The sequence below is a fragment of the Artemia franciscana genome, chromosome 8 (assembly GCF_032884065.1).
Source record: "Artemia franciscana chromosome 8, ASM3288406v1, whole genome shotgun sequence".
Classification (NCBI taxonomy): Eukaryota; Metazoa; Arthropoda; class Branchiopoda; order Anostraca; family Artemiidae; genus Artemia; species Artemia franciscana.
The window spans coordinates 2,411,750-2,437,609 of NC_088870.1; the positions used below are offsets into that span (position 1 = coordinate 2,411,750).

The following is a 25,860-nucleotide window of genomic DNA, read 5'->3' on the forward strand; positions in this document are numbered from 1 at the left end:
AGTTCAGAAAACAAAAATGATTTTGGGCATAATTGACCCCGATAACAAAAACGGTACGACCCAAGTCAACTTCAAAAAGAATCATCTGCGATCATCGACGTAGAAGTTAGATTTTATGTTGGCGTTAGATCTTGATACCAAAACTATTTCTTATTGCACACCAAACCGACCAAGGAGAAACTCGTTATCACCGCCAAACTATAAAATCTTAAGGTGTTAATTTCTGAATTTATTATCAAAAAATTCAAGCAAAGTTAAAATTGTAACAATTTCTTATCAATACAATACGTCAAAAATAAAACTTAAATGTCAAAAATGAACCGAAAAATGTGGAAAAAGTAAATCCCGAGATTACAATCAAGTAGTGATGATATCAACGACAAAATTCCTTTAGTTGTTCAAAAAGGGAAACTGGTTTTCACTCAAATATCCGCAATGCGTCAAATATCAGCCAATCAGCATTGAGCTTCTCCGAAGACGCGGAAGTGTGAACACACCGGTAACGGTTAGTTTTGTTCATGCGCTTAGACTGAAAGGAGATACAGATTTGTTTTGTTGAATTTTATTTTTATTCAGTGACTAGGCTACAATAGCTTGATAAGACATTTGTGAATAACAAAATTTTGGAATTCCTTAAATCACATTGCTGCCTTTTTACGTTGTATTAGACTAGGATTACAAGTTGAATATGGTAAGAACTTCAACTCAGTACCCTAGGCTAGTTATTGTTTAGCTTCTATTCATTAATTGAAATGGGCTGAGACGCAATTAGCCTAGTCTGTGTAGATTGTTTCACCTAAACCTAGTTACAATTTATGGTAGGCCCATGTTGGACTTTTTTCAGCAGTTTCATATTAGCCTAGGATTATTCTTGTTCTGTGACCAGCCTGATCTGCGTAAGATAATTGAGGGTACTCTTGCTAGGAAAGTAGTTAGTTGATTTATATGCATGTCAAGGCCTAGAATGTACCCTGAGAATCCCAGGTTGGGCTATGTGACAGGCATGTAGGCTACCTTCTAAATGTTGACTTTTCCCCCTTTATTTTGGTTTTTCAGTCTATTTATTATATGCTTTAGTTTCTGAAATTGTGATTTCAGCAGGATTTTAAGTTGTATTTGTTGTTTTTACCAATTTAAGAAACATGTTAGATTTTCAGGGAAATGCCAGAGCCTAGGCTAACTCACCCTGAAGTTACAAAAACCGGATTGGTCTCTAGCCTACATCCTTTGGATTAGCGCTTGTATCATTCCATGCTCTCCTTTGTTGATAACCTCTGTCCTTTAAGGAGGCCCTAGACAGTCAATCATTTTGACGAAAAGTTTTCGTCAATCGATTGACGTGTGCTTTAGCCAACCTTCAATCTTGACCAAAGCTAATCTAACACACTGATTTTTATCAAAATGATTGAATCATTCAAACTTCCTATCGATCATAATCAACGCTTGACTCAAGTGTCTAACAGGCTCCTAAATGGTCAATCATGCTTAAGTCAATTGATTGATGGAAGTTTTCGATAAAAATGGTTACCGTCTAAGGCCTTTAAAAAAACCTGTTTACTTTTCTGAAACTAGCCTATGACTTCTTGGCTAGTTGGCTGGATCCATTTTTTTACGCTTGCATTTTGACATCATGAATCACTACTTCAGCTAGGCTGTAATTATGGTGATAAATGGTTTCCTTTGAAAGGAGTGCTTTAGAGGGTGCCATAAAATTTTTGAGGGTGTGGGGCCCCCCTGGCCCCCATAGATCCGTCACTGGAAGGAAACATGTTAAGAAAACAATTCTTTCTTGATTATATGTAGAATAACTGTACTTAAGAGATTTTGACAGCAGTTTTACTATACATATATAGCCCAAATTATGTATTCCCCATGCACTTTGCTATGCATCACTCTTGTTTAATGACTTATACCCTAAATTGGTTTGTTTAAAAAGAGTTGAGCAATTGAAACATTGGGGGATGGACAAGTATTTTTCTTCCTTTAAAAAAAATCCAGATCAAACAGTTCGTGGTTACAAACTGTGTATTAAGGAACGACCCGGCTCAATTGTAACTGAAACTCAAGAAAATGGAATTTTGATACCAATAGTTACATCAAAAGAATTGCATTTTAATGCTGATTTTAAATATACAAGTTTCACCAAGTTTAGTCTTATCCATGAAAAGTTACGAGCCTGAGAAAATTTGCTTCATTTTCGATAATAGGGGTAAACACCCCCTAAAGGTCTTACAATCTTAACGAAAATCATGCCATCAGAATCAGCGTATCAGAGAACCATATTGTAGAAGTTTCAAGCTCCTATCTACAAAAGTGTGAAATTTCGTATTTTTTGCCAGAAGACAAATCACAGATGCGTGTTTATTTGTTCTTTTGTTTTGTTTTATTTTTCCCAGGGGTGATCGTATCGACTCAGTGGTCCTAGAATGTCGCGAGAGGGTTCATTTTAGCGAAAATCAAAAGCTCTAGTGCCCTTTTCAAGTGACCAAAAAAATTGGAGGGCCCCTAGGCCCCCTCCTACGCTCATTTTCCCCTAAAGTCACCGGATCAAAATTCTGAGATAGCCATTTTGTTCACCATAGTCAAAAACCTAATAACTATGTCTTTGTGGACGACTTACTCCTCCGCAGTTCCCGTGGAAGGAGCTGCAAGTTACAAACTTTGACCTGTGTTTACATATAGTAATGGTTCCTGGGAAGTGTGCAGTCGTTTTCAGGGGGATTTTTGGGTTTAGGGGATAGAGTTGAGGGGGGCTATGTGGTAGGATATTTCCATGTAGGAACAGAATTTTAATGAAGGAGGCGCAAGATTTTCTAGCATTATTTGAAAAAATGAAAGTAAGGAGCAGCATCAAAACTTGAAACGAACAGTAATTATTACGCATATGAGGGGTTTGCCTCCTCGTAATAACTCACTCTTTACGCTAAACTATTTTTAGTAATTTCACCTATTTATTCTACGGCCTTTGTGATTCTGAGGTCATTCTTAAGGAATTGGGACAAAATTTAAGCTTTAGTGTAAAGAGTGAGGTATCGACGAGAGGTGAACCCCCTCATATACGCAAGAAAAACATACGAATATAGAAGTTCGTTACCTAAGTTAATTCGTAAGTTACGTATATTTTTTTACTAATGCAAACGTATGTAAAAAATTAAAAGTTCTAGTTGCCTTTTTAAGTAATCGAAAAATTGGAAGGCAACTAGGCCTCCTCCCTCTCCTCTTTTCTCAAAATCTTGAGAAAATAAAACTACGATTAAAACTATGAGAAAGCCATTTGGCCAAAAAAAAAATAATATGCAAATTTCGTTTTAATGTCTATCTATATCTGTGCCCTATGTCTAGGTTCTATGTCTTTTGTCAGAAGGCAGACCACGGGTGCGTGTATATTTTTTTTTTTTTTCCAGGGGTGATCGTATAGACCCAGTGGTCCTAGAATCTTGCGAGAGGGCTCATTCTAAAGGAAATAAAAAGTTCTAGTGCCCTTTTAAGTGACCAAAAAATTTGGAGGGCACCTAGGCCCCCTCCCACGCTAATTATTTTCTCAAAGTCAGCGGATAAAAATTCTGAGATAGCCATTTTATTCAGTGTAGTCAAAAACTTAATACAATGTATTAGGGAACGACTTACTGCTCCACAGTCCCCGTGGGAAAGGCTACATAGTAATGGTTATTTGGAAGTGTACAGACGTTTTCAGGGGGATTTTTAGGTTGGGGGGGGGGGGGGGTTGAGAAGAGGGGTATATGTTTGGGGAACTTTCCTTGGAGGAATTTGTCATGGGGGAAGAAAATTTTCATGAAGGGAACGCAGGATTTTCTGGTATTATTTAAAAAGAAAAACAACGAAAAAATAAATATGAAAAAGTTTATCAACTGAAAGTAAGGAGAAGCATTAAAACTTAAAACAAACAGAAAGTATTACGAAAAGTAAGGAGCGACATTAAAACTTAAAACGAACAAGTTACTGTTCCCTTCTCAACGCCCCGCTCTTTACGCTAAAGTTTGACTGTTTCTCTCAACTCAACTTTTTAAAACATTAAAAAAAACTTTAGCTTAAAGAGCGGGGCGTTGAGGAAGGAACAACCCTTTTCATTTACGGAATAATTTTTGTTTGTTTTAAGTTTTAATGTCGCTCCTTACTTTCAGTTAAAAAAAACTTGTTTTTTTATTTAATTTCTGAACGTTTTGAATTAATGTATGTTTTGATTTTGGCTCTCCGCACATGAATAATTAAAACGAAATTTGCATATTATTTTCTTTTTTGCTAAATGACTTTCTCATAGTTTTGACCAGGCGACTTTGAGAAAAAAAGGAGCGGAGGAGGGGGCCTAGTTGTCCTCCAAGTTTTTGGTTACTTAAACAGGCAACTAGGTTTCCAAACTGTCTCTCAAACGAGTGTACTGTTTCACAAATGTAATTATACCTGATATTGCCACTTTTGAAGGAAATCCTTAAATGATACTAGGATAGCCTAATGTAGGTTTTCTTTTTTTTTTTTTGTTTGTTTTTTTTAAACTCCCTAGGTATGAATGCTACTACCAGTATTCGGCTATCTTCTGTCACAGCTGTTTATTTACAATAAAATTATTTATAATAGAATACCAAGGACGCCGTAATAAAACATTTTTGTCCCCTGAGCCCACCTTTGGTCTATCCATACCTGAAAACTGCAATTTCATAATATTTTTCTTGTTGTTTTATAATCGCAATGTTTTTATGGCTTCACCACATTTTCGTCAGCGTTGTCTCAGTGAGCTATAAGAATAAATAACAACCATTTCGCTTGCAATAATTAAGCATAAATAATTTGTTGATTCTCAACGAGATTCACACATATTTTTTGCCACATGTTTTTAGCTTATTTTTCACTAGGTCAGTCAGTGTTTCCACATTATTTTTCAAATATTCCTCAAAGGTCCGTCCCTAGGGTTGGTGGCGCTGGAGTGATAAATGATTACCATGTCCCCCCTCCGATTCAAACATAAAAAGCCCATGAAGCTCCAGTTATGACGTCCCCCCATCTGCGCGTCCTGTTAACGGCTCTGTTTCTTGACACATTATCTCTTGGAATACAACTTTACTCCCATAGTTTATTTCCATATATTTTGAGTTTTTCTAGGCATGTCATATCCAAACTGTAGTCATGACTCTTTAGTATGTTACCAGGTCGTTATAGCTAGTGTAGGTATAGTTAATTAGACTATAATCTATATTTTCTAGATAATTTTAGCGAACCTTTTTGTGTAGCGAACGTATTTGTGTATTACTAGTCCCTTTATCCTTAGTTCACGCAAAAGAAATTGCCGTGATACACGATATTCATCAATATAACCCCATGAGCAATTTTAGCTGTCATTTTCTCGCAAAATTTTGTTCGACAAACTGGATTTTTGTTTGCCTTTTTCCGCAAACGATTTTTTCAACCTTACAGCAATAATAGTTCCATTTGCCTTTTTCCGCAAACGATTTTTTCAACCTTACAGCAATAATAGTTCCAACAGATTGAAAAGAAGAAAAAACAATCGACAGAGAACTATATTCAAATGTTCGGGGCATGAGTTAAATAGTTCAAAAGACCTCCTCCCCTCCCTCCAGGGACAGCGCCAAATTTGATTACAAACTCTTCTTGACTGCTTACGCTCGTGTATTACTCATCACGATGCCAAATCAGCTTTTGACGTCCATCGATTTCCTCCGTGCAATTCACATGAGCCATTGTCCCTCCCTGGTTTCTGACAAACACATCATTTTCAATATTTACCATTTCTTTCACTGCTTTTAAGGTTGTGTTCATTAAACTGCTCAGTTTCCCAATATTAGTTTAATTTTTCCATCTTGATAATTCCGTGACAAAACAGTTAAAATCTTAAAAATTGGCAATTAAATTACAGCGATGAGCGAGTTTCGCTGCTGTGTGAAGCCGGGGTCACTCTTATAATGGTTTTGTTGACCAAATGATGCACATGCTATAATATTTTTTGGCAAATGAATTGATTCTAAACAACAAGTTTGTCTGACATTCATGGCTATTTGCCATGTTTCTTCATTATTTAACAGTTGCTTTGAAGATTAAGTTTCGTCACGTTATTTAAAAGTTTGGATTCAAGACACTCTTCAGATCTGATGTCACTTTGAATGTTAATGTGGTGGGTCATTAGACAAGAAATCACTTGGAACCTGTCAATTAACGGACTACTTTTATGGGAGACGACGAACGTTAAACCATTAAGAATTCGGGATCAGTACCAGTCATTTTGTATGAAGAAAGAAAAAGGGTCTATAACTATTTATCGTAGGTGTACTAGACTTTGTACCTCCGCCCTGCGACCATTTCTGTGTCTACGCCACAGATTCCCCCCTTTATGGATCGGGTGTTCGTAAATTGATCTGATCCGTAATCCTTTCGGAGACACTTTAGGGTGTATATTAGGAAATGGTATCCCCAGGTCCAGGACGGTTTAGCTCCCAGGTATATACGTCAGTGAGGGTCTTTGGTGCCCCCGCTCTTGCAAGAGTTCAAGTTTTCTATATAATTCAGTTTTTTTCTAGGAAGGTGTTGAACTAATTTAACGCCTGTAGCAAACTCCATGGGAACGTTCTCGGAACGTTTTCATCAAAGACGGGAGTTTTCCTCGATGGCGATACACCAGGCCGAAATCTTTGTCAAAACGTAGAGTGTCAAACAATAAATCCTTGTCAAAATGTTAATCTTTTCTTTTTATTAACAAATGGGTCACAAAAACACAACATAGCAATCTCCTTATAATACTAACAAAACAAAGCTGCATATAATACTAACAGTATATCAAAGTAGGTCCCAGTATTATGCTATTATGAAGGCTTTTGACTTCGTTGATCATGAGATTTTATTTGCTAAGCTTGGAAATCTTTCATATCACCTCGTTTATACAGAGAATAACCAACGCACTTTTCAAGCACTTAGGGTAGACTCCAAATTCAAAAAAATGATTAAAAAGGTACAACAGATGACCAGATATAATTGAGTAAACTTTTGAACTATTTGAAAGGCTATAAAGTCTATTCCAACTGCCGACTTTTTCACACTTTTCAAAGTATCCTAAAATTCATGCGATCTCTCTGGTTGAAGATAAATGGCTTGCTTCAGGAAGAAAATTCTGGTATGTACCATCCCCATTTATGTACACCATAGATATCAATATTTTTGGCCCTACTTCTGAAAAGTGGATACACAAGTTATTATCCGCACCACTATCCAACTCCCACTGCGGATTACTAGGAATTATTGGTTTATTATTTGGGCTTCATACTGACTTAATCAGTTGCCAAGTTTTAGCCGGGCTTCCTTCATAATCTTTAAGTTTTTTGGGATAAAAATTCCATTTTTGCTTTTTTTTAATAGACTTTAACTTTCCATTAAATTATTTATAATGTTTTTAGCATATGCTGAACCCTGGATCGCGCACCTTTTATTCATCACTTGCCGTTTTTCCGGTGAGGCTAGTAATCCTTTTGTCACTTTAAACTCCAAATACTCTTGAAATAGTAATTTTATTTTTTCATACCATTTGCCAAATCTGGTATCAATACTTGTATTATCCTGAAGAAACTCAAAATCTGCACTTTCAAGCTTCCGCCTAAACTTCAAAAGCACATTTCCATGTACAACAGGCACCATTGACACTTTTATTCTTGGGGTTAGGGCCAATTATTCCAGGCACAGATATTGCAACCCCAAAATGGTCAGATGCACTATTAATAACTACCGTGAGCAAAAATAATTAATATTTACAAAAATATTATCAATTATAGACCTCGAAATTTCTGCCACTCGTGTGCACATGTTAATTACAGCATAAAAACGAAAAATTAACATTGTGTTAAGGAAATGTTTTACCTTCCTATTTATATCAACCATATTTAAATCAATATTAAATCACCACAAATAAAACATGACATTCTTGAACTTGGCAACTTTCCCAAAAATTCATCAATCAGTTCAATTATGGTTGCAGTAAATTACTGCAATCATAGACTTATTATTTGCATTACTTACATCATGAATCATAGACTCAAGTTCATTTCAAAATTAACCGCTTAATCTGACCTTATCTGTACACCAAATCCACTTTTTACATATACAGCTAAACCACCACGTTGGTATAGTACCCTATTTTGCACATAGATTATAACCTTCTATTTCTAATTAAATATAATTATGATCCCTACACCAAGTTTCCGTTAGCACCAGGATATGTGGCTCAATTTTAAGACGTAGTTCATCAAGAAACTCATTTATCCCTTGACACTTCATGTCTTAGACTTTCATTTTTCTCATATGCTTCCAATCACTCATCATTTCACCCCAAAAAGCATACCAGGAATCCAGCATTCTCCCTTATATCATAATCCCAATGCAGAACAGTATATATCAATCCACGCACATCCAGTGGGCTCCTTTCAAGCTCCCTTAACCTTCTGGTTAAATTAACAGTTATCAACTTGTGTGATAGTCTTAAAAAAAAAAAACTCGTACAAGTCTCAGAGTTGGGTCCGGGGTTGTACCGGTAAAATTTGCTGGAAGATCAAGCTTTACCTTCCTATCAGGTTATGTAATGTAGGCTATAATGCTGCAGAATTATAAGAGTGACTAAGTAGCTTATAACAACAACAAATTCACGCTTTTTGTTTTGAAATTGCTAATTTGAATGCTGAACTTTAGTTCGGAAATATAGGATCGGCCATTTCGAAATAAAGCCTGATAACGGTAACATGTTTTTTGGTAACCACATGAAGTAAAATTTCGGTATACCACAACAAAATGTTGCAATCTGTGATGGGATATTTTATCTTCTGTTCACTCAACAAATAGGGCTGATATGTTTTTAACTGCAGTCTTTATAGAAGTTAAAGAACTATACTACCCACTTATTCACCGCAATGCATCCGCACAACTAATCTCTTAGCTGAACAGACCGAAGAAAATATGAATTTATATATACTATATATTAATATGTAAATATATATGCATTGATAGATTCTGTCTATGCTGTACATGGTTTGACTTAATAAAATTTCTAGGATGATAATATATATCACAATATTTGTAATAGTTCTTGCTACAGGACAAGACGTTTCTCCGAACCTGGCATCTGTAATTCAGATATTTCTAGGGAATTTGTTAACAATATTACGATTAATAGGCCTAATTTGTTGTACCATCCACTCGTCCTGGATGACCCTTTGTAAAAGCGATATAAGGTTTCATAGATAAAATTGCACCGAAGTAAGAAACATTAATTGTAATATTTGGAACTAAAAGGTGTCACCTACCAACGCCACCTAGATTAAATGATAAAAGAGAAAAACTCACAACTTGACCTAAGTGAGGAGATGCAGCTCGTATTTGAAAAAACAACTTTATACACCCAAAAACAAGAATAAGTGGAAAGGAATTTCAGATTGGTCAACGCCAAGTAAGATTTTTTAGTTCGCAATTACCCAATATCTATTCTGGTAAATCAGGCCAACATTTGTCCTTTTTTTTACTGGTTAGAATTTGTGCAAATTTGAAAGATTTGATAGGCATATGCTTTGAAGGAAAAGGCACTATTTTATTTTTCAACATCATTGGTTATTTTCTAGCCAGGCAATAAAACCAGGCAATATACGGTATATTGATATTTGTTCATAAGCAACTTCGCAATTTGAGTTGGGAATTGAATTTATGCTTAAATCATACCACAATGGGGGCTGGTGGTGGACAAGATTGGTCCCAAGGACACGTTTCTGAAAAATTATTATTATAGGGAACAATCAAAGGTTTGCTCTTAAGAAAAAGATACTAACTTCCTGTGAAGATTTTCTTCCTATTTTTTTCCGTTTGCCCATAACAAAGTTTTTACCATCGTCAGTTTTTTTTTCTGAGAGGGGTGTTCTTTGGACCGATCTTGGGGGGAATTATCCCTTCTGGGAAGGTATTGTGAAATTTCCTTTTGAAACTGTGGACGTCAGACGAAAAAAATAATCCGCAGTCAAGAAGTAATCTGTAGTCAAGCATGTTAATGATGTTAAACGCTACTTACCTGTCGTCTATTGTTATTATTGTTGTCTAAATATGCTGTTTGCTTTGAAATCTTGGTTGTTCGGTGGTTATTTTTGGATATTCTGTTCATGTCATTCATTTCATTCTATATACAAAATAATTGTGCCAAGCCTAAATGACATTGACATTTTTTTTAGGCTGATCAATTAACTGAAGAACAGATTGCTGAGTTCAAAGAAGCATTTTCTCTTTTTGACAAGGACGGCGACGGAACCATCACAACTAAGGAATTGGGCACAGTTATGCGATCCCTTGGACAAAACCCCACAGAAGCTGAGCTTCAGGATATGATTAATGAAGTTGATGCTGATGGTATGAACATCATTTTGTTAAAGTCAATTAAAAATATTTTGTAAAATTAAGAAAGGTTTTGTTAAAATTTTTATAACTTCTATTTTACTTATCTCTGAGCATTGAAAACAATTTTTTTTTTTTTTTTTAGGTAACCCTTGTTGGGAAAGTCTCGAGAATCTTGTTTTCATTTAAAGACTGTAAAATATTTGAGTTGCAGCAAATCTGAAAATCAAACATAGACATGATTTTACTGTGTGATCCGTAACTGATAACGATGTTCGTATCGCCAACGAAATTATGCAACATTTTATTGCGTTTTGATGTTAGAGGGTGGGGAAACAGTCAGAAATTAATGAGAAGCTTTTGTGGCTTTATATATCTACTTTGAAAGCGCATGTAGGCTAATTTGTTTCCCAACGTTTTCCTGTGTAATAACACCAGCCATAGCAATTGACGTTGCCGTATCTAAAAATCGATAAAAACATATTTTGAAAGTGCGAGAACAGTAAGTCGAGCTCATCGCTGCCAATCATTTATTTTGTCCTTCGGTTAGCCGTATATTTATATAGAAATCAAGTTTAGTTTTTAGGAAGAAATTCAGTTGATTGATTGCTTATTTCATTAACAAAATTCGAATAATTATACAAGAAAAGCCACAAAAATCAAATTGTCATTTTGACATATTTTGTCCTTATTGCAAAGGAAGTGTTGTATTTTATATTTTGTTCGACATCCAATCTTTTTCGATACTTTTTTTAAAAAGTAAACTGAGGTCGAGTTTCACGGTTATGAATGGTAACAAAATTCATTAAAATTTGTATCTCTTTTCATTTATGCTTGTACACTTTTTATGGCACTTGGTATTAACCAAGTGACATATAGCAGTCGCCAATTCTGTCGGTCTGTCTGTCTGTCTGTCTGTCGGTCTGTCCCGGTTTTGCTACTTTAGGCACTTCCAGGTAAGCTAGGACGATGAAATTTGGCAAGCGTATCAGGGACCGCACCAGATTAAATTAGAAATAGTCGTTTTCTCGATTTGACCATCTGGGGGGGAGTGGGGGCCCGGTTAATTCGCAAAAAATAGAAAAAATGAAGTATTTTTAACTTATCAGCGGGTATTTGGATCTTAATGAAATTTCATGTTTGGAATGATATTGTGTCTTAGAGCTCTTATTTTAAATCCCGACCGGATCTGATGACATTGGGGGGAGTCGGAGGGGGAAAACCTAAAGTCCCGGTTTTGCTACTTTAGGCACTTCCAGGTAAGGTAGGACGATGAAATTTGGCAAGCGTATCAGGGACCGGACCAGATTAAATTAGAAATAGTCGTTTTCCCGATTTGACCATCTGGGGGGGGGAGTAGGGGCCGGTTAATTCGGAAAAATAGAAAAAATGAAGTATTTTTAACTTATGAGCGGGTGATTGGATCTTAATGAAATTTGATGTTTGGAATGATATTGTGTCTCAGAGCTCTTATTTTAAATCCCGACTGGGTCTGATGACATTGGGGGGAGTTGGAGGGGGGAAACCTAAAATCTTGGAAAACACTTAGAGTAGAGGGATCGGGATGAAACTTGATGGGAAAAATAAGCGCAAGTCCTAGATACATGATTGACATAATCGGAACTTATTTGTTCTCTTTGGGGTAGTTGGGGGGGGGGGGTAAGTCTTAAAAATTAGAAAAATGAGGTATTTTCAACTTGCGAACGGGTGATCGGATCTCAATGAAATTTGATGTTTAGAAGGATATCGTGTCTTAGAGCTCTTATTTTAAATCCCGACCAGATCTTGTGATGGGGGCGGGGAGTTGGGAGGGGGAACCTAAAACTTGGAAAACACTTAGAGTGGAGGGATCGGGATGAAACATGGTGGGAAAAATAAACACAAGTCCTAGATAGATGATTGACATAAACGGAACGGATCCGCTCTCTTTTGGGTAGTTGGGGGGGGGGGGGGGTTAATTCTGAAAAATTAGAAAAAATGAGGTATTTTTAACTTACGAACGGGTGATTGGATCTCCATGAAATTTGATTTTTAGAAGGATATCGTGGCTCAAAGCTCTTATTTTAAATCCTGACCGGATCTGGTGACATTGGGGGAAGTTTGGGGTGGGGAGACCTAAAATGATGGGAAACGCTTAGATTGGAGGGATTGGGATGAAACTTGGTTGGAAAAATAAGCAAAAGTCTTGCATACGTAATTTACATAATTGGAACGGATCCGCTCAATTGCGGGGGGGGGGGTAATTCTGAAAAATAAGAAAAATAACGTATTTTTAACTTACGAAGGAGTGATCGGATCTTCATGAAACTTCATATTTAGAAGGACCTCGTAACTCTGATATCTTATTTTAAATCTCAACCGGATCAAACGTAATTGGGGGGGGGGGCAGTTGGGGGGACCGGAAATCTTAGAAAATACTTAAAGCGGTGAGATCAGGATGAAACTGGATGGGAAGAATAGAAACCTGTCTAAGATACGTGACTGACATAACTGGACCGGATCTGCTCTCTTTGGTGGAATTGGGAGGGGGGAGGTAATTTTGAAAATTGAGGTATTTGTAACTTACGAAAGGGTGACCAGATCTTAATGAAATTTGATATTTAGAAGGATCTTGTGCTATAAAGTTTAACTTTAGGTTCTGACCTTCTCACAAGTGCCAAATGAGCTCTTGGCTCTTGGCTCTTCCGACCTCGTACCATATGAGCTCTCGGCTCTTCCGACCTCGTCCAAATGAGCTCTTGGCTCTTCCGACCTCGTACCATATGAGCTCTCGGCTCTTCCGACCTCGTCACAAGTGCCATATGAGCTCTTAGCTCTTGTTCAGATCGGAGTCGTATTTTCAATTAAATTGTCGACTTATTGTTCACTATGGTTAAACGTATTTCCTTTTCAATTTCTACAGCATCTGTGAATCTGTCCTTAAATGATTCAATAAAATCTGTTTTAGAGTGTGAATAAGGATTCACAAATGAACAAAAAAGTACTTGTGTGTTATAGCGCCTACGTTAAGTTCTTCATCTAAGTAGAACCTGTTTTTCTGACTAATCCTCATGAAGTATCAGAAAGTATGGTGAAAATGTAATACTTAAGAAACAAATTTGGGCGATATATTTTCACATGGGGGGGGGGTAAAGTGTAGCCGTTCTGCATGCAGGTACAATTATTCTGTATATTATGAAGTAAGAATTGTTTTCTAACTTCACACTGTCCAAATACTTTACCCCCCTCCCACCCGCTAATTTGCAAATATATAGCCCAAAATATATATTTCCCATCTATTCTGTGACACTTTTCTTTGTTTGTCAAACAGTTCGTGGTAACGAACTGTTTTTTACTGTTTTAAAAAGAAGAGTTGAGAGAAAGAGTCAAACTTTAGCGTAAAGAGCGGGGCGTTGATGAGGAAGCAGTCCCTTTCATATACGAAGTAATTTCTGTTCGTTTTAAGTTTTAATGTCGCTCCTTACTTTCAGTTGAAAAAACTTGTTTTTTTTATTTAATCTCACACTAAGCTGAAAGGAACTAACGAAGAAACCGGTTCTACAGTGCGTCAATGGATGAAGAACTGAACGTAATCGCTATAACATTTAAGTATCAACAAAACATAGAAATTAAATCAAAATTTAAAGAAGAGAGTGCCTGAAATTCTCCTGCTAATTTAAGCTCAGTAAAGTTTAGGGAGGTTTATATATTTCAGTATTGCTGAAAATTTTTACTCTAGAGTTTCAGTTTTATGAAATGAATATGAGTTTTTTTCACTTTTTATTTATTTCTCAGTTTACCATCCACCTAATTCTGAATTCTAAGAAGCTATGTTAACCTCCTTTACCACATTTCACACTCAACAACCATTTTGTCTTGTTCCTGTCTATTTATGGTCCCTTTCGAAGCGTTTCAGACATCAAACGAAGGCAATAAAATAGACTATTACTTATAGGCAACGGCACTATTGATTTTCCTGAGTTTTTGACAATGATGGCTAGGAAAATGAAAGATACAGATAGCGAAGAAGAAATTAGAGAGGCATTCCGTGTGTTCGACAAAGACGGTAATGGATTCATTTCTGCTGCCGAACTCCGACATGTCATGACCAATTTGGGTGAAAAATTGACAGATGAAGAAGTAGATGAGATGATTAGGGAAGCCGATATTGACGGTGATGGCCAAGTGAACTATGAAGGTAATTCTTTCATTAGAATTTATTTGCATGCTAATACATCCTATATCGTAGGATCTGAGCATTTCTTCTTGGGTCTGGGTACATAATTGAAAAAGTGCATGTTTAGGGTGCTATTTTTAACGGTTCATGATAATTTCTTTTTACCTCCTCCGCCCTCCTGTCTACAGGTATGTATTGATGCAACTGTATTCTTGCTTTGCCTTTTGCAAATATTAGTAATTAACAAAAAAATGCAATTAATCTTTGCAACCTTTACTCAGTCTAGACATATGAATAGCGATTCGTGAGATCTTTTAGAGGGAGAAAGTGTTTTATGGTTTGAGAAGTGTATTTTTAGGTTTAAATTCAAATTTTTTAAAGTATTTTTTCTGTGGAGAAGGGTGTTTTGGTTTCAACGGGTATTGCTAGGGTTAAATATCAAAATTTACACATTTTAATTGATATTTGCAAACGTTAGTGTACTCAGTCTAGATTTTGGGGTAAGGTTCAAGAGGTTTTCTCAGGGATGAGCATCTTATGGTTTTGAAAAGTGTATTGCTAGGATCAGATATCGAAATTTACACATTTAACCAAGCTTCTTTGTTATTTTTCAGGGCCCCGGACAATTATTAATGAAACTTAGTGCTTTCATGTGGCTTTTCTTGTGTTATATGGGTGGTTCGTCAAAGCGTTGCGGGAGGGGGGTTGTGGGGGCAAAACACCCCCTTTCGAATATCTTAACTTCTGATTTGCCCCAAAAAGTAGTGTTAGCTTTGGCAGTCTTGGCCAAAGGGGTTGTTTCATAATAAGCTTAGGGATATGAACATGGGATCCTATAACCAAAAACTCTGTTTTTGTAAAAAAAAAAAAAAGGAACGCAGGAAACAACAGAAAGGGGCATTGGTAATCCATGCTTTAAGTCTACGCAGGCCCGCCTTTGCAAGGGAGGGTTAATTTTCGGAAAGTGTTTCTGGCGACTATATTGCATTTTATATAATGGGGAATTTCCTCTCCCCCATGTATGCCGTTATGACTGCGGGTGATTCTAAATCACACCCATGGCCCTTGCTTTTATTTTTTTGCAACCCTTACTATTCTCGTGTGTGATTTCAATGTTGCAGTTGTCTTAGATTCGTCTTAGGACGTTGGCGTTGAATGTTGTTCGAACCGCAAATTTGGCTCAGGAGATTGAACTTGGTGGTCCCTGCCAATTTGTTGATACCACAAATCAAAAACGAGGAATCATTCTGACATTGAGCTCAGAAAACTCATTATCTATTTTTACTCAACAGTGAGGGAAATATTGGTTAGGGTGGAAAGAGGCACGGGGTTATTAAAATAATGCATATTTTAATCTGCGGAAAGTGGGAACAGTTCCGGATCGAAGAGGTGCGTTTTAAATTTTAGATATTATATAAAAAATGAATATTTAAATAAAATATACCTGCATAACAGTTAACATACGTAAAGTAGTTCGCTTACGTAGTGCAAAATCTCTCTAGAATAGGATTATCCTAACTAAATGTAATAAATTAACTTTTGTATTGTAATGAACTTTTAAGGGTATCAGTTTTCTATATTATAAGGTGTATATTAAATAATAAATGTATTATTAAATCTCATTCAGCAATACAAACCTAAAATAAGTATATTTTCGATTATTTGAACAATTCATAATTTATCCCTTATCGTCAAAAACAATTTGCTTTAAATTTCAAAATCTTTTTTTTTTGTTATTTTGATGGTAGCACGGGGTCCTTTCTTGTGCGAGGCCCGATTTGGCCCAGTCGCTTCAGTCGCCCTTTATCTGGCCCTGAGTGGGAACAAACTGATTTACATTTTTACATATGAATATTTTTTATGCATAAGTCTATTGCTATAGGACAAACCTTCTTAGTTCTTACTATCTGTTTTAGTAACCCTGCAAATAAGTTTTCAAATTCGACTTAAAAGATTTTTTGAGCTGTAAATTATGTTGTTTTTTTCCTCAGAATTTTGCTTTATTTAGATTAATCTCGGGGTCATCCATCCGTCCTACCTCTACACGGAGGTACAATGATTCGTACTCGAGAAAAATTTATCCAAATACTAATTATTCACGCGTATTTATGACAATGTTTAAGGTAATAATTCCTAGGGCAAGCGGTACATCTCCGACATCGTGAAGGCTGTGCATCTCCTAAGTTAAAAATTTAATTATTAATCAGTATTCTAATTACCGTACTATTTTTTTTTTATTCAATATTTCACATTATTAAGAATGCATTTTAAGAATCTTGATATGGATACAAGGGCGTATCTATGATCTTTCTTCGAGGGGGGGGGGCAGAAAAATTAAAAAAACACATTAATAATATGCTTATAAGCATTTTTTTACGCTTTTAAGAGTTGGACAAAACTTCGTGGGGGGGTGGATTCAAACCCGGTACTCCCCCACCTTCTGGATACGGCCTAGGACGGATTCACACTTTCTCAGAAATTGCTATAATTTCTATGAATCGTCTATCAAATTATTTCTATTCATCATTTCAAAGCTCAGTTGAGTTTTCGAATATAATTTGTTTACATAATTTTGCATGTAATGCTTCCTTATGAGGCTTTGTAGACCTTGCCACGTAAGTTTTAACGACAGACTTGTCATTTTGCATTGCGACTATTTTGGCAGCTTATAACATTGTTAGCTATCTAGCCTGAATCTCTTTTGGTATGAATTATTCTACATATTGAGGCACAAAGCTCTCCCACTGTCACATCAGTAATATTGATTAGTGGGTGAAAAACAGATTTCCTATCTGTTAAGAGTATTGATTTTGAAAAGACGCACTTGTCCTTGAATAATGCATACTAATAAAACAACTCTTGAATGGGACTGTCGTTTTCCCTTCATTTACGTTTAGAATCTTCAAGTCGGATTGCATTGCTTAACTGAGTATTCCTAGCAACGAAATATTCTGTAAACTGGAAAATTCTTTTTGTCTCATAGTAACTGGAAACAAGGAGGTTTAGCCAATGTGTTTTCATGCGCTCACTTTAAGGGCTAATGGGTCTTGCGCTGATGACGCTGAGAGCTGATGACCCAATGCCGTCTGGGTAGGGTGTGGCCAACACCAAACTATTTGGATACGCATGATTGGTTACCCCTATGAACGGCAAATGTTCAACTTTTACTTTCAAATGAAAATGAAATGCGCATTTAAGATATTGTTACGTTGGTTTTTTAGGGGAAGAGCCTTTTACTACCGAAACCCCTGACTTTTTTATGGTTAAAATGAAATGAAAATATCATAATTGGTTAAAGTTTTAATTCAGGGATTTAGATGATTTTCATTATCTTAATTTAAAGGTTACAAACGTTATCCGTTTTTTCTTCTGCTTATTAATATGCTCAGATTAACCAGCTCCTAGTTTGATAACCGTTGTTTAATTTTTTTCTTTTTCATACCTGTCCCCCTACTGACAATGGCTAGTTATTTATAATATTGAAACTAGTGCAAAAGGTGTATTTAAAATTGTATAGATAAATTTCAAGTTCTGTCAATTTGGCCTCAAAAATGTTTTTTTAATTTATTTATTGCTTTTTTCTGAAGAAAGTAGGGTAGATTTTTTTTTATTTCATTGAATGTATTACTCAATCAAACAGTTCGTGGTAACGAACTGTAGTAAGGAGCGACCCGGCTCAATAGTAACGGAACTCTAAATGGAATGTTGATACCAATAGTTACATCAAAAGAATCGAATTTTAATTCTGATTTTAAATATATAAGTTTCATCAGGATCAGTTACACCCATCGAAAGTTACGAGCCTAAGAAAATTTGCCTCATTTTAGAAAATAGGGGAGAAACACCCTCTAAAAGTCATACAATCTTAACGAAAATCACACCATCAGATTCAGCGTATCAGAGAACCTCATTGTACAAGTTTCAAGCTCCTGTCTACAAAAATGTGGAATTTCGTATTTTTTGCCAGAAGACAGATCACGGATGCATGTTTATTTGTTTTTTTTTTCCCAGGGGTGATCGTACCGACTGAGTGGTCCCAGAATGTCGCGAGAGGGCTCACGGAAATGAAAAGTTCTAGTGCCCTTTTTAAGTGACCGAAAAAATTGGAGAGCACCTAGGCCCCCTCCCACACTCATTTTTCCCCAGAAGTCACCAGATAAAATTCTGAGATAGCCATTTTATTCACCATAGTCGTAAAACCTAATAACTATGTCTTTAGGAACGACTTACTCTCCCGCAGTCCCCGTAGGAAGGGACTACAAGTTACCAATTTTGACCTTTGTTTACATATAGTAATGGTTACTGGGAAGTGTACAGACGTTTTCAGGGCGATTTTTTTGGTTTAGGGGGGAGAGTTGAGAGGGCGGGGGGTTACTTGGGAGGATATTTCGATGGAGCAACTTTTCATGGGGGAAGAGAATTTCAATGAAGGGGGCGCGGGATTTCCTAGCATTATTTGAAAAAAAAAACAATGAAAAAATAAATATGAAAAGTTTTTTCTACTGAAAGTAAGGAGCAGCATTATAACTTAAAACGAACAAAAATTATTACGCATATGAGGGCTTTACCTCCTCGTTATACCTCACTCTTTACATTAAAGTATTTTTAGTAATTTCAACTATTTATTCTACGGCCTTTGTGATTCAGAGGTCATTCTTAAGGAATTGGGAGATTTAAGTTTTTGTGTAAAGAGCGAGGTATCGACGAGGGTTGAACCCCTCATATACGCAATAAAAACATACGAATATAGAAGTTCGTTACGTAAGTTAATTCGTAAGTTACGCATAATTTTTACCAGTGAAAACATTGCTAGAAAATTGAAAGTTCTACTTGCTTGTTTAAGTAATCAAAAAATTGGGGGGAAACTAGGCCTCCTCCTTTCACTCCTTTTTTCTCAAAGTCTTCCGATAATTACAATTAATTAATATGCAATTTTTTCTAATTATTTATGTGCGGAGAGCCAAGATCAAAACATGCATTAATTAAAAAACGGCCAGAAATTAAATAGAAAAAAACAAATTCTTTTAAATGAAAGTAAGGAGCAACATTAAAACTTAAAACGAACAGAAATTACTCCGTATATGAAAGGGGCTATTCCTTCTCAACGCCCCGCTCTTTACGCCAAAGTTTCTTACTGTTTTAACAAGTAGAGTTAAGCGAAAGAGTCAAACTTTAGCGTAAAGAGCGGGACGTTGAGGAGGAAAAGCCCCTTTCATATACGGAGTAATTTCTGTTCGTTTTAAGTTTTAATGTTGCTCCTTACTTTCATTTAAAAAAACTAGTTTTTTCTATTTAATCCCGTTAAATTCAATCGATGTAGCTCAATCCCGTTTAACCTAACGTAACCTATTGCGGGTGTTTAATTGAATTGGCGTTGACTTGAATGAGGATTGAGCTAAACAGGACTTGACTAATGCTGCAACTAAAAGGAAGCAGAATAGAAAGCAGGTCCGAAACTTATCATTTAAAATTTTCCTCTGTAAAACAATCAAATTCCTTAAAACTTCAATGATATTTGTTTGTTTCTAAAATGATTATTTGATCGCAAATTGTTTGAAAGTATTCAGTTATATGAAAGCTCCCAAACATTACTTAGTTCATTTCCACGGTTCGGATTTCTTACTACTCATTATAGTATATATGCGAACGTCTTGCTTTTAACGCAATCGTTTTGTTACAAATTAAAAATTAGCACGTTCACACAAGAGATGTTTTGACTCTAGCAAAGAAAAACAAAATTAAATAGTTGGTGTACAATTGGATCTAGTCAGTATTAGAACGTTGGTTTACAAAACATGTTCTACTCACTATATAAGAGAAAAGCATATTGTTTTCCATGACTAATTTTTATATATGCGGAAATCGCATCTGATAGTCAGTTGAGGGTAAATTTACAGGTGCAGCTCGATATACTTGGCAGTCTAGGTTTCCATAATTTTATCCCCGTGTTTAAGGATGATTTAATTTTAAATTAACTAATTTTAGAAGATTTTTCTATCCAAATAAACTTAATTGCCCAGTGATTTTTGTTTTCTACTGAACATCTTTACTTCAAAAATAGAGGCCTGTTATTTTCTTATAAGTCGACTCTCGATATCTCGAACTATTCTCAATCCTCTAGGAAAAACCTGTAAGTCAAAGAAAAAACCCTGCATAACTCGAAATAATTTTGCGGTTATATTTTTTCTCTGTGAGTCGAAGTGACCAGAAAATTACCTGTATAACTCGAAATTCAGTAGATAAGCCTTCATTTAACTTTCACTTAACCTCCACAAGTGAAAGTTTGTCTCTGTATTTCGAAGTTTTGTCGACGGACGAACTCCGTTATGTCGGTTGGAACGTTCAAACTTTGATATGCATCGATTATCTTTAACATATTTTTGTATCATATTCTGTTAATGTTGTGGTGTATTTTCTAGCAAACTAAATATTTACATTTGAAAGTCAAGTTTTGACATTTGAAAGTTAAGTCTTGATATGTCAGGCCTATACTGCCCTAATAAGGTTATTTTTAACTTTGTAGCAGCTGTCGGGAATAAATTAGTCGATTCTGTACCGATTCGATTCAGTTTATTTTGCTTACATCTATCGTTACCTTTATAAGTTGAATTTTAAGTAGAATGACCTATATGCATAAGCCTCGAACTATATATAAGTCGAACTATATGTAACTCGGAGAAAAATAGGGGTCCCGTGAATTTCGAGTTTGCGAGAGTTGACTGTATTTAAAAACGGCGTTTGTGATTTTTTGAATATTTTTGCAAAAGAATCACCATTTGCAGATTTCTGCTATGTTGCTCGCCTCGTATTCCGTCGTGGAAGTAGCGAATGCTTGTTGCCCTCCTAGCGGAATATTTGGACACTTTCCAAGTAGAAACTTCTTCTCCCAACAATCTTTTAGTAGGTGATGAACTATCCATTTGTATTCTTCTTATGTTGTTTTTTTTTTTTTTTTTTTTTTTTTTTTTTTTTTTTTTTTTTTTTTTTTTTTTTTTTTTTTACTAAATCATTTTATGATCAGCACATCAAGTTTAAAATCACCATTGTGTTTAGTTGTTGTGTCCACCGTCCGCTAGATAGGGCGGCATGTGTAGCGCTCGCATCTTTTTTCCCTTTTCTCTCCTTTTCCTTTCTTGTTTTAGTACCCCTTCCATTGCAGCCGTTTTGCTTAACTTGGCTTGCATGGTGTCAGAAACAGATGGCACTACTATCGAAACACTCATTGTTCATATTATTTCAAGATTCTTATTTTCTTGCTCCAAAATGTAAGACTGGTGCCTATTTCTAAAGTATTAGTCACATATTTCTGACCCTTACACCGTGGATCAGAAAAATTTCATGGGGGAAATGGGGATGCGATGCCTCGAAGTAAGTTTTTTGTCTGAAAATCTCCCCACTTTACTTAGATATTACTAACTACATTACGATGTTGAACTCGGGTTATTATGCCAAGCGTAAGTTGGACTGTTTCAAATCCTCATGTGTTAAATGTTAGTAAATAACAATTGCTACGGAAACGCGATGCGGTAAAACATCAGGAATAGTGTATATTTAGAAACTGCCAATCTGTCAATCACCAATTTACCTGCTAATTACTAAATGTTTAGTGAAAAGCCATTCTTCAAATCTTAACTCTGATTAGGTCGCTTTGAGGCCTTAACCGGGAGTGATCATGAATACTATATTGCTAAATATCTTGACATTCACCAAGTTGACGCCAATCCCTTACACAACTTTAAATATTAAAATAAAAAAAAACGAACACAAAATCTAATTTTAGGATTATGTCTGTGTTGTGATTCTCGCTTCCTGCATTAGCTTAGAAACAGAGAACCAAATCTTGACATGGGTTTATTATGTGCCATTTTGTGTTGTTTTTGCATGATTTAGTACTTATTTACATACTCAATGAAAACTCCAAAAACGGGAACCTTCAAAATTATTTAATTCCCGAATAGAATAGTGATATAAAGTAAACTTAGTTTGCAAAAACTCCATTTTCTAATTGTGGAGGTTTATACAGTGATGCTGATTCAATCCGTTAAGGCTTTACTCGGAGGAATATTATTCCTTATATCTGAAAAGACAAATAGCCTTTTTAGAACCGGATTGGTTTATTTTTGTGACAAATTTTCATATGCAAACCATATCATACCTTATTTTTGGAGCGACAAATTGTCCTGCTTTTTTTTATTTAAAACCAAATAAAGGAGGAACTCGAATTAAATGAATTTGTATCGTATAGAGTCGCGGCATTTTTTTTAAGTAAATAACCGTTGTTTTTTCTTCTGCTGTGGAACAGAACTCATGTGCTACGTAGTCGCTTGTTGAGTTTTCCTTTTATATAGAAGTATTCTTTTTAGAATTGGATTCTCAAATAAAACGAGACGAATTTCACTTGGTTTATAGAAAAAACACACCTTCTGACTTGTCTAATTCTTGAAAGTAGCTCCTCAGTTAGAGTTAATTTGCATTTTTTCAAAGAGAGAATCATTGTATCGACGATTCGAGGCAATTTAATTCTCATACATCCGATTTTGACCTTAGACCTTCGGAAATTTTTCTGTCCAATGACTAGAGTTAAAGCATGTCGCTTCTATGTGACGTTTTTTTTGTTCTTTTGAGTGCAAGTATATATGAATATACAGTGATTTTAATGAATGTTGTCTTTACATTGTCGAACTACTCTTATCTATTCCCTTAATTTTTAGTACATTTATGACCTTTAGAATGCACATTGCGTTCATGCTGAGGCCGCATCTTGTTAGTGTAATAAAAGCATTAAGTCGCAAATTGGACGTACATGCTTTCGTAAATTGTACTCTAGAATAGTTTAATATATTGTGTAAACTCGCATCTTCTCTCTCGTAAATTTTTTCAAATTAGGAGATCTTCAATCGGAGAGATGTGAGAGTAGAAAATGGGACTGGCCTTAAAAATTTCGTTTCAAAACTTAGCCCCTTACTTATGGCATTATTAAATTGTCGTTACTAATGCCATGGTGTGTGTTGCTTAATCACGCTTTCAGTTGCAACTAATTTTTTTAGTAGTTTAGAAGTTTCAATTATATAAATGTTCGAAAATATGGATTAACTTGGCTATTCTCTCCATTGATAGTTTTAAATATAACAATTATTTCACAGTGTTTTTGCTACTATTATTTAATGCTGGACAGGCCTACTCTTTTCGAGTCCAAATCGGCTTAATTTTAAGCTTGTCAGTCTTGTTACTGATAGTGCCGGATTGTGGAAAAATGAATCAAAGCCTTTCATTGGCAGTGACAAACTGAGTAGGGTGGATGTAAAGGACGCTTCCTCTCCCTCACGTCATTGTGACACCATGTTCCTTATTATTTGCCAGAAAAAAAATAACCACCAAAAACTCTGAAGACTACTTTAAATTCTCACTTATTTCACTCCTAAAACGGTTTTGCTTCACTCTGTAGTTTTTTCTGAATGAAAACACACAAAAAATTTAAATCTCCCCTCCTCCAATTGACGTCCCTGCTTGTAGCCCTCCATTTTTATGTATTTTTAATGATAAAGTTTGTTGTTAAGTTATCAAAATTCGATTTAGCTCCATTTTTTTTATCGTTGTTGCCGGTCAACTCTCCGGGAAACCTTTTTTTTAACCATACTTAAACATTGCAAGTGAATTCGCTGGTTGACAAAACGGTATCACCGTACGGTGTTTATTTTCATATTGAGTGAAATTTTTTTAATACTCAACTATTTTATAAATTGGGCCTTATGTTAAATAGGGGGCAAAATATGCAATTTTATTCAATGTTGTCTTTTTTTAAAAGAACCAATACGAGTTTCAGTTAGTTCTGATACATATTTACAGAGTAATCTTTATGGCGTTAATATAGACTCGAACCCCCTCCCCCTTCAAAGCCAAATCCAGGATGGGCCACCGGTCGTTTGAAAGACTTGCTTTGAACGTGCTAAGGCACGTTCTAAGGACGAAGGCTGACAAGTTGCCAAATTGTCCTTTCCTGTCAACGTTCTAGGGCTAAACGAAAACCAGATCGTCTTCCGTTGGGTTGGGAGGATATCGTAAGGAAAGATAAGGGAAATGGGAAATTATCGGGAGGATGTAAAGACTTGATTAGGAAGGAGGAGGAGCTTGCGTAGCTGTGTTGACCTTAAGTGGCTTGGTGCTGTGGTAAGTTTTTAGCAGTAGTAGTAGTACATTCTTTGCATATATAAAGTTGAAGAATCCTTATTATTGTTCTTTTTTTTATATTTTTCTATTTTTTTATTTCAGAATTCGTTACCATGATGACATCAAAGTGAATTGTGTTGTATGTAAATAAGCTGACGTTTTCGATGAACTTTATGGGGAAAAGTGATTCAGGCTAAGTTGAAGTTTTTTCTATTCAACTTGTGACTTCTTTGATTTTTTTTTCTTTTTTAATTTAAATAAAAACAAATCGAGGAGGATCCGTTTTTTCTTTTGTGTTTTAAGTAGAGTAAGTGAAACCCTTTTTATCTGACGCCCTAGGAACTTTCCTTACATTCCATCCAGTAGTGAGATATGTAGTTGGAAAGCGGGCTCGAAATGAAACTACTGCCATCGTTAAAGTGATGAAAATGATTTTTGGCTCAAGGTGGTATTTTTACTGCAGTTTCTTTTGTGTACTGCTGGAAATATTGTCTAGTTTTTCTTATTTTAATATCTAGTTCGTATGTATTCAATTTAGGAAGCAGAGGATTAGACATTTTTTTTGTTCCTATTGTGAATATTCACGTTCTGCACCGCTGTAAGATTTTTTTTTTTCATCCTCTTTTTTTCTTGTTACTTATCCTAAAATTGTCTGAAACTTGAAATTAAGCTACTTAATTAATATTCGAGTCTGGCTTTCTCTTTTAATTTTCAGTGTTTTCTTGCAATGTTAGTGAAACTAAATTGTTTTCGTTTAAGGTTAATTTTAATTACGAGATGTTCATTTGTTTCATTTTGCTCCTGTTTCTGTGTTTTTTTTTCAGCTATGTACAGGGCTCGTCTGAGTTTTGATGTGGTATAAAATAAACTACTCTATGTCGATTTGTATTTCGTCTTGTAACCTAGGATATTTTTTTTCATCCTGCAATCTGAAGATATGTTGACTACGATAATTCGAAAGGCGTTTGAGATTCTTTTTTTTTTACACACACATATATATATATATATATATATATATATATATATATATATATATATATATATATATATATATATATATATATATATATATATATATATATATATATATATATATATATATATATATATATATATATATATATATATATATATATATATATATATATATATATATATAT

The 25,860-nt window shown here is 35.4% G+C and overlaps 1 protein-coding gene across 1 annotated transcript; it reads left to right on the forward strand.

The window, feature by feature from the left end:
- The first annotated feature begins 490 nt into the window (after positions 1 to 490).
- On the forward strand, positions 491 to 25,582 carry LOC136029872 (calmodulin). Its single transcript, XM_065708335.1, has 4 exons — positions 491 to 691; positions 10,218 to 10,392; positions 14,312 to 14,554; positions 24,803 to 25,582. Exons 1-4 carry the CDS (start codon positions 689 to 691, stop codon positions 24,829 to 24,831), a joined length of 450 nt encoding a protein of 149 aa, XP_065564407.1. The 5' UTR covers positions 491 to 688; the 3' UTR covers positions 24,832 to 25,582.
- Positions 25,583 to 25,860: the final 278 nt, after the last annotated feature.

Bases quoted from the DNA above. Each gene is read 5' to 3' on its own strand.
- LOC136029872 (XM_065708335.1), top strand. The intron at 10,393-14,311 runs GTATGAACATCA...TATTACTTATAG, and splicing joins TAATGAAGTTGATGCTGATG to GCAACGGCACTATTGATTTT. The intron at 14,555-24,802 runs GTAATTCTTTCA...TTTTTATTTCAG, and splicing joins TGGCCAAGTGAACTATGAAG to AATTCGTTACCATGATGACA.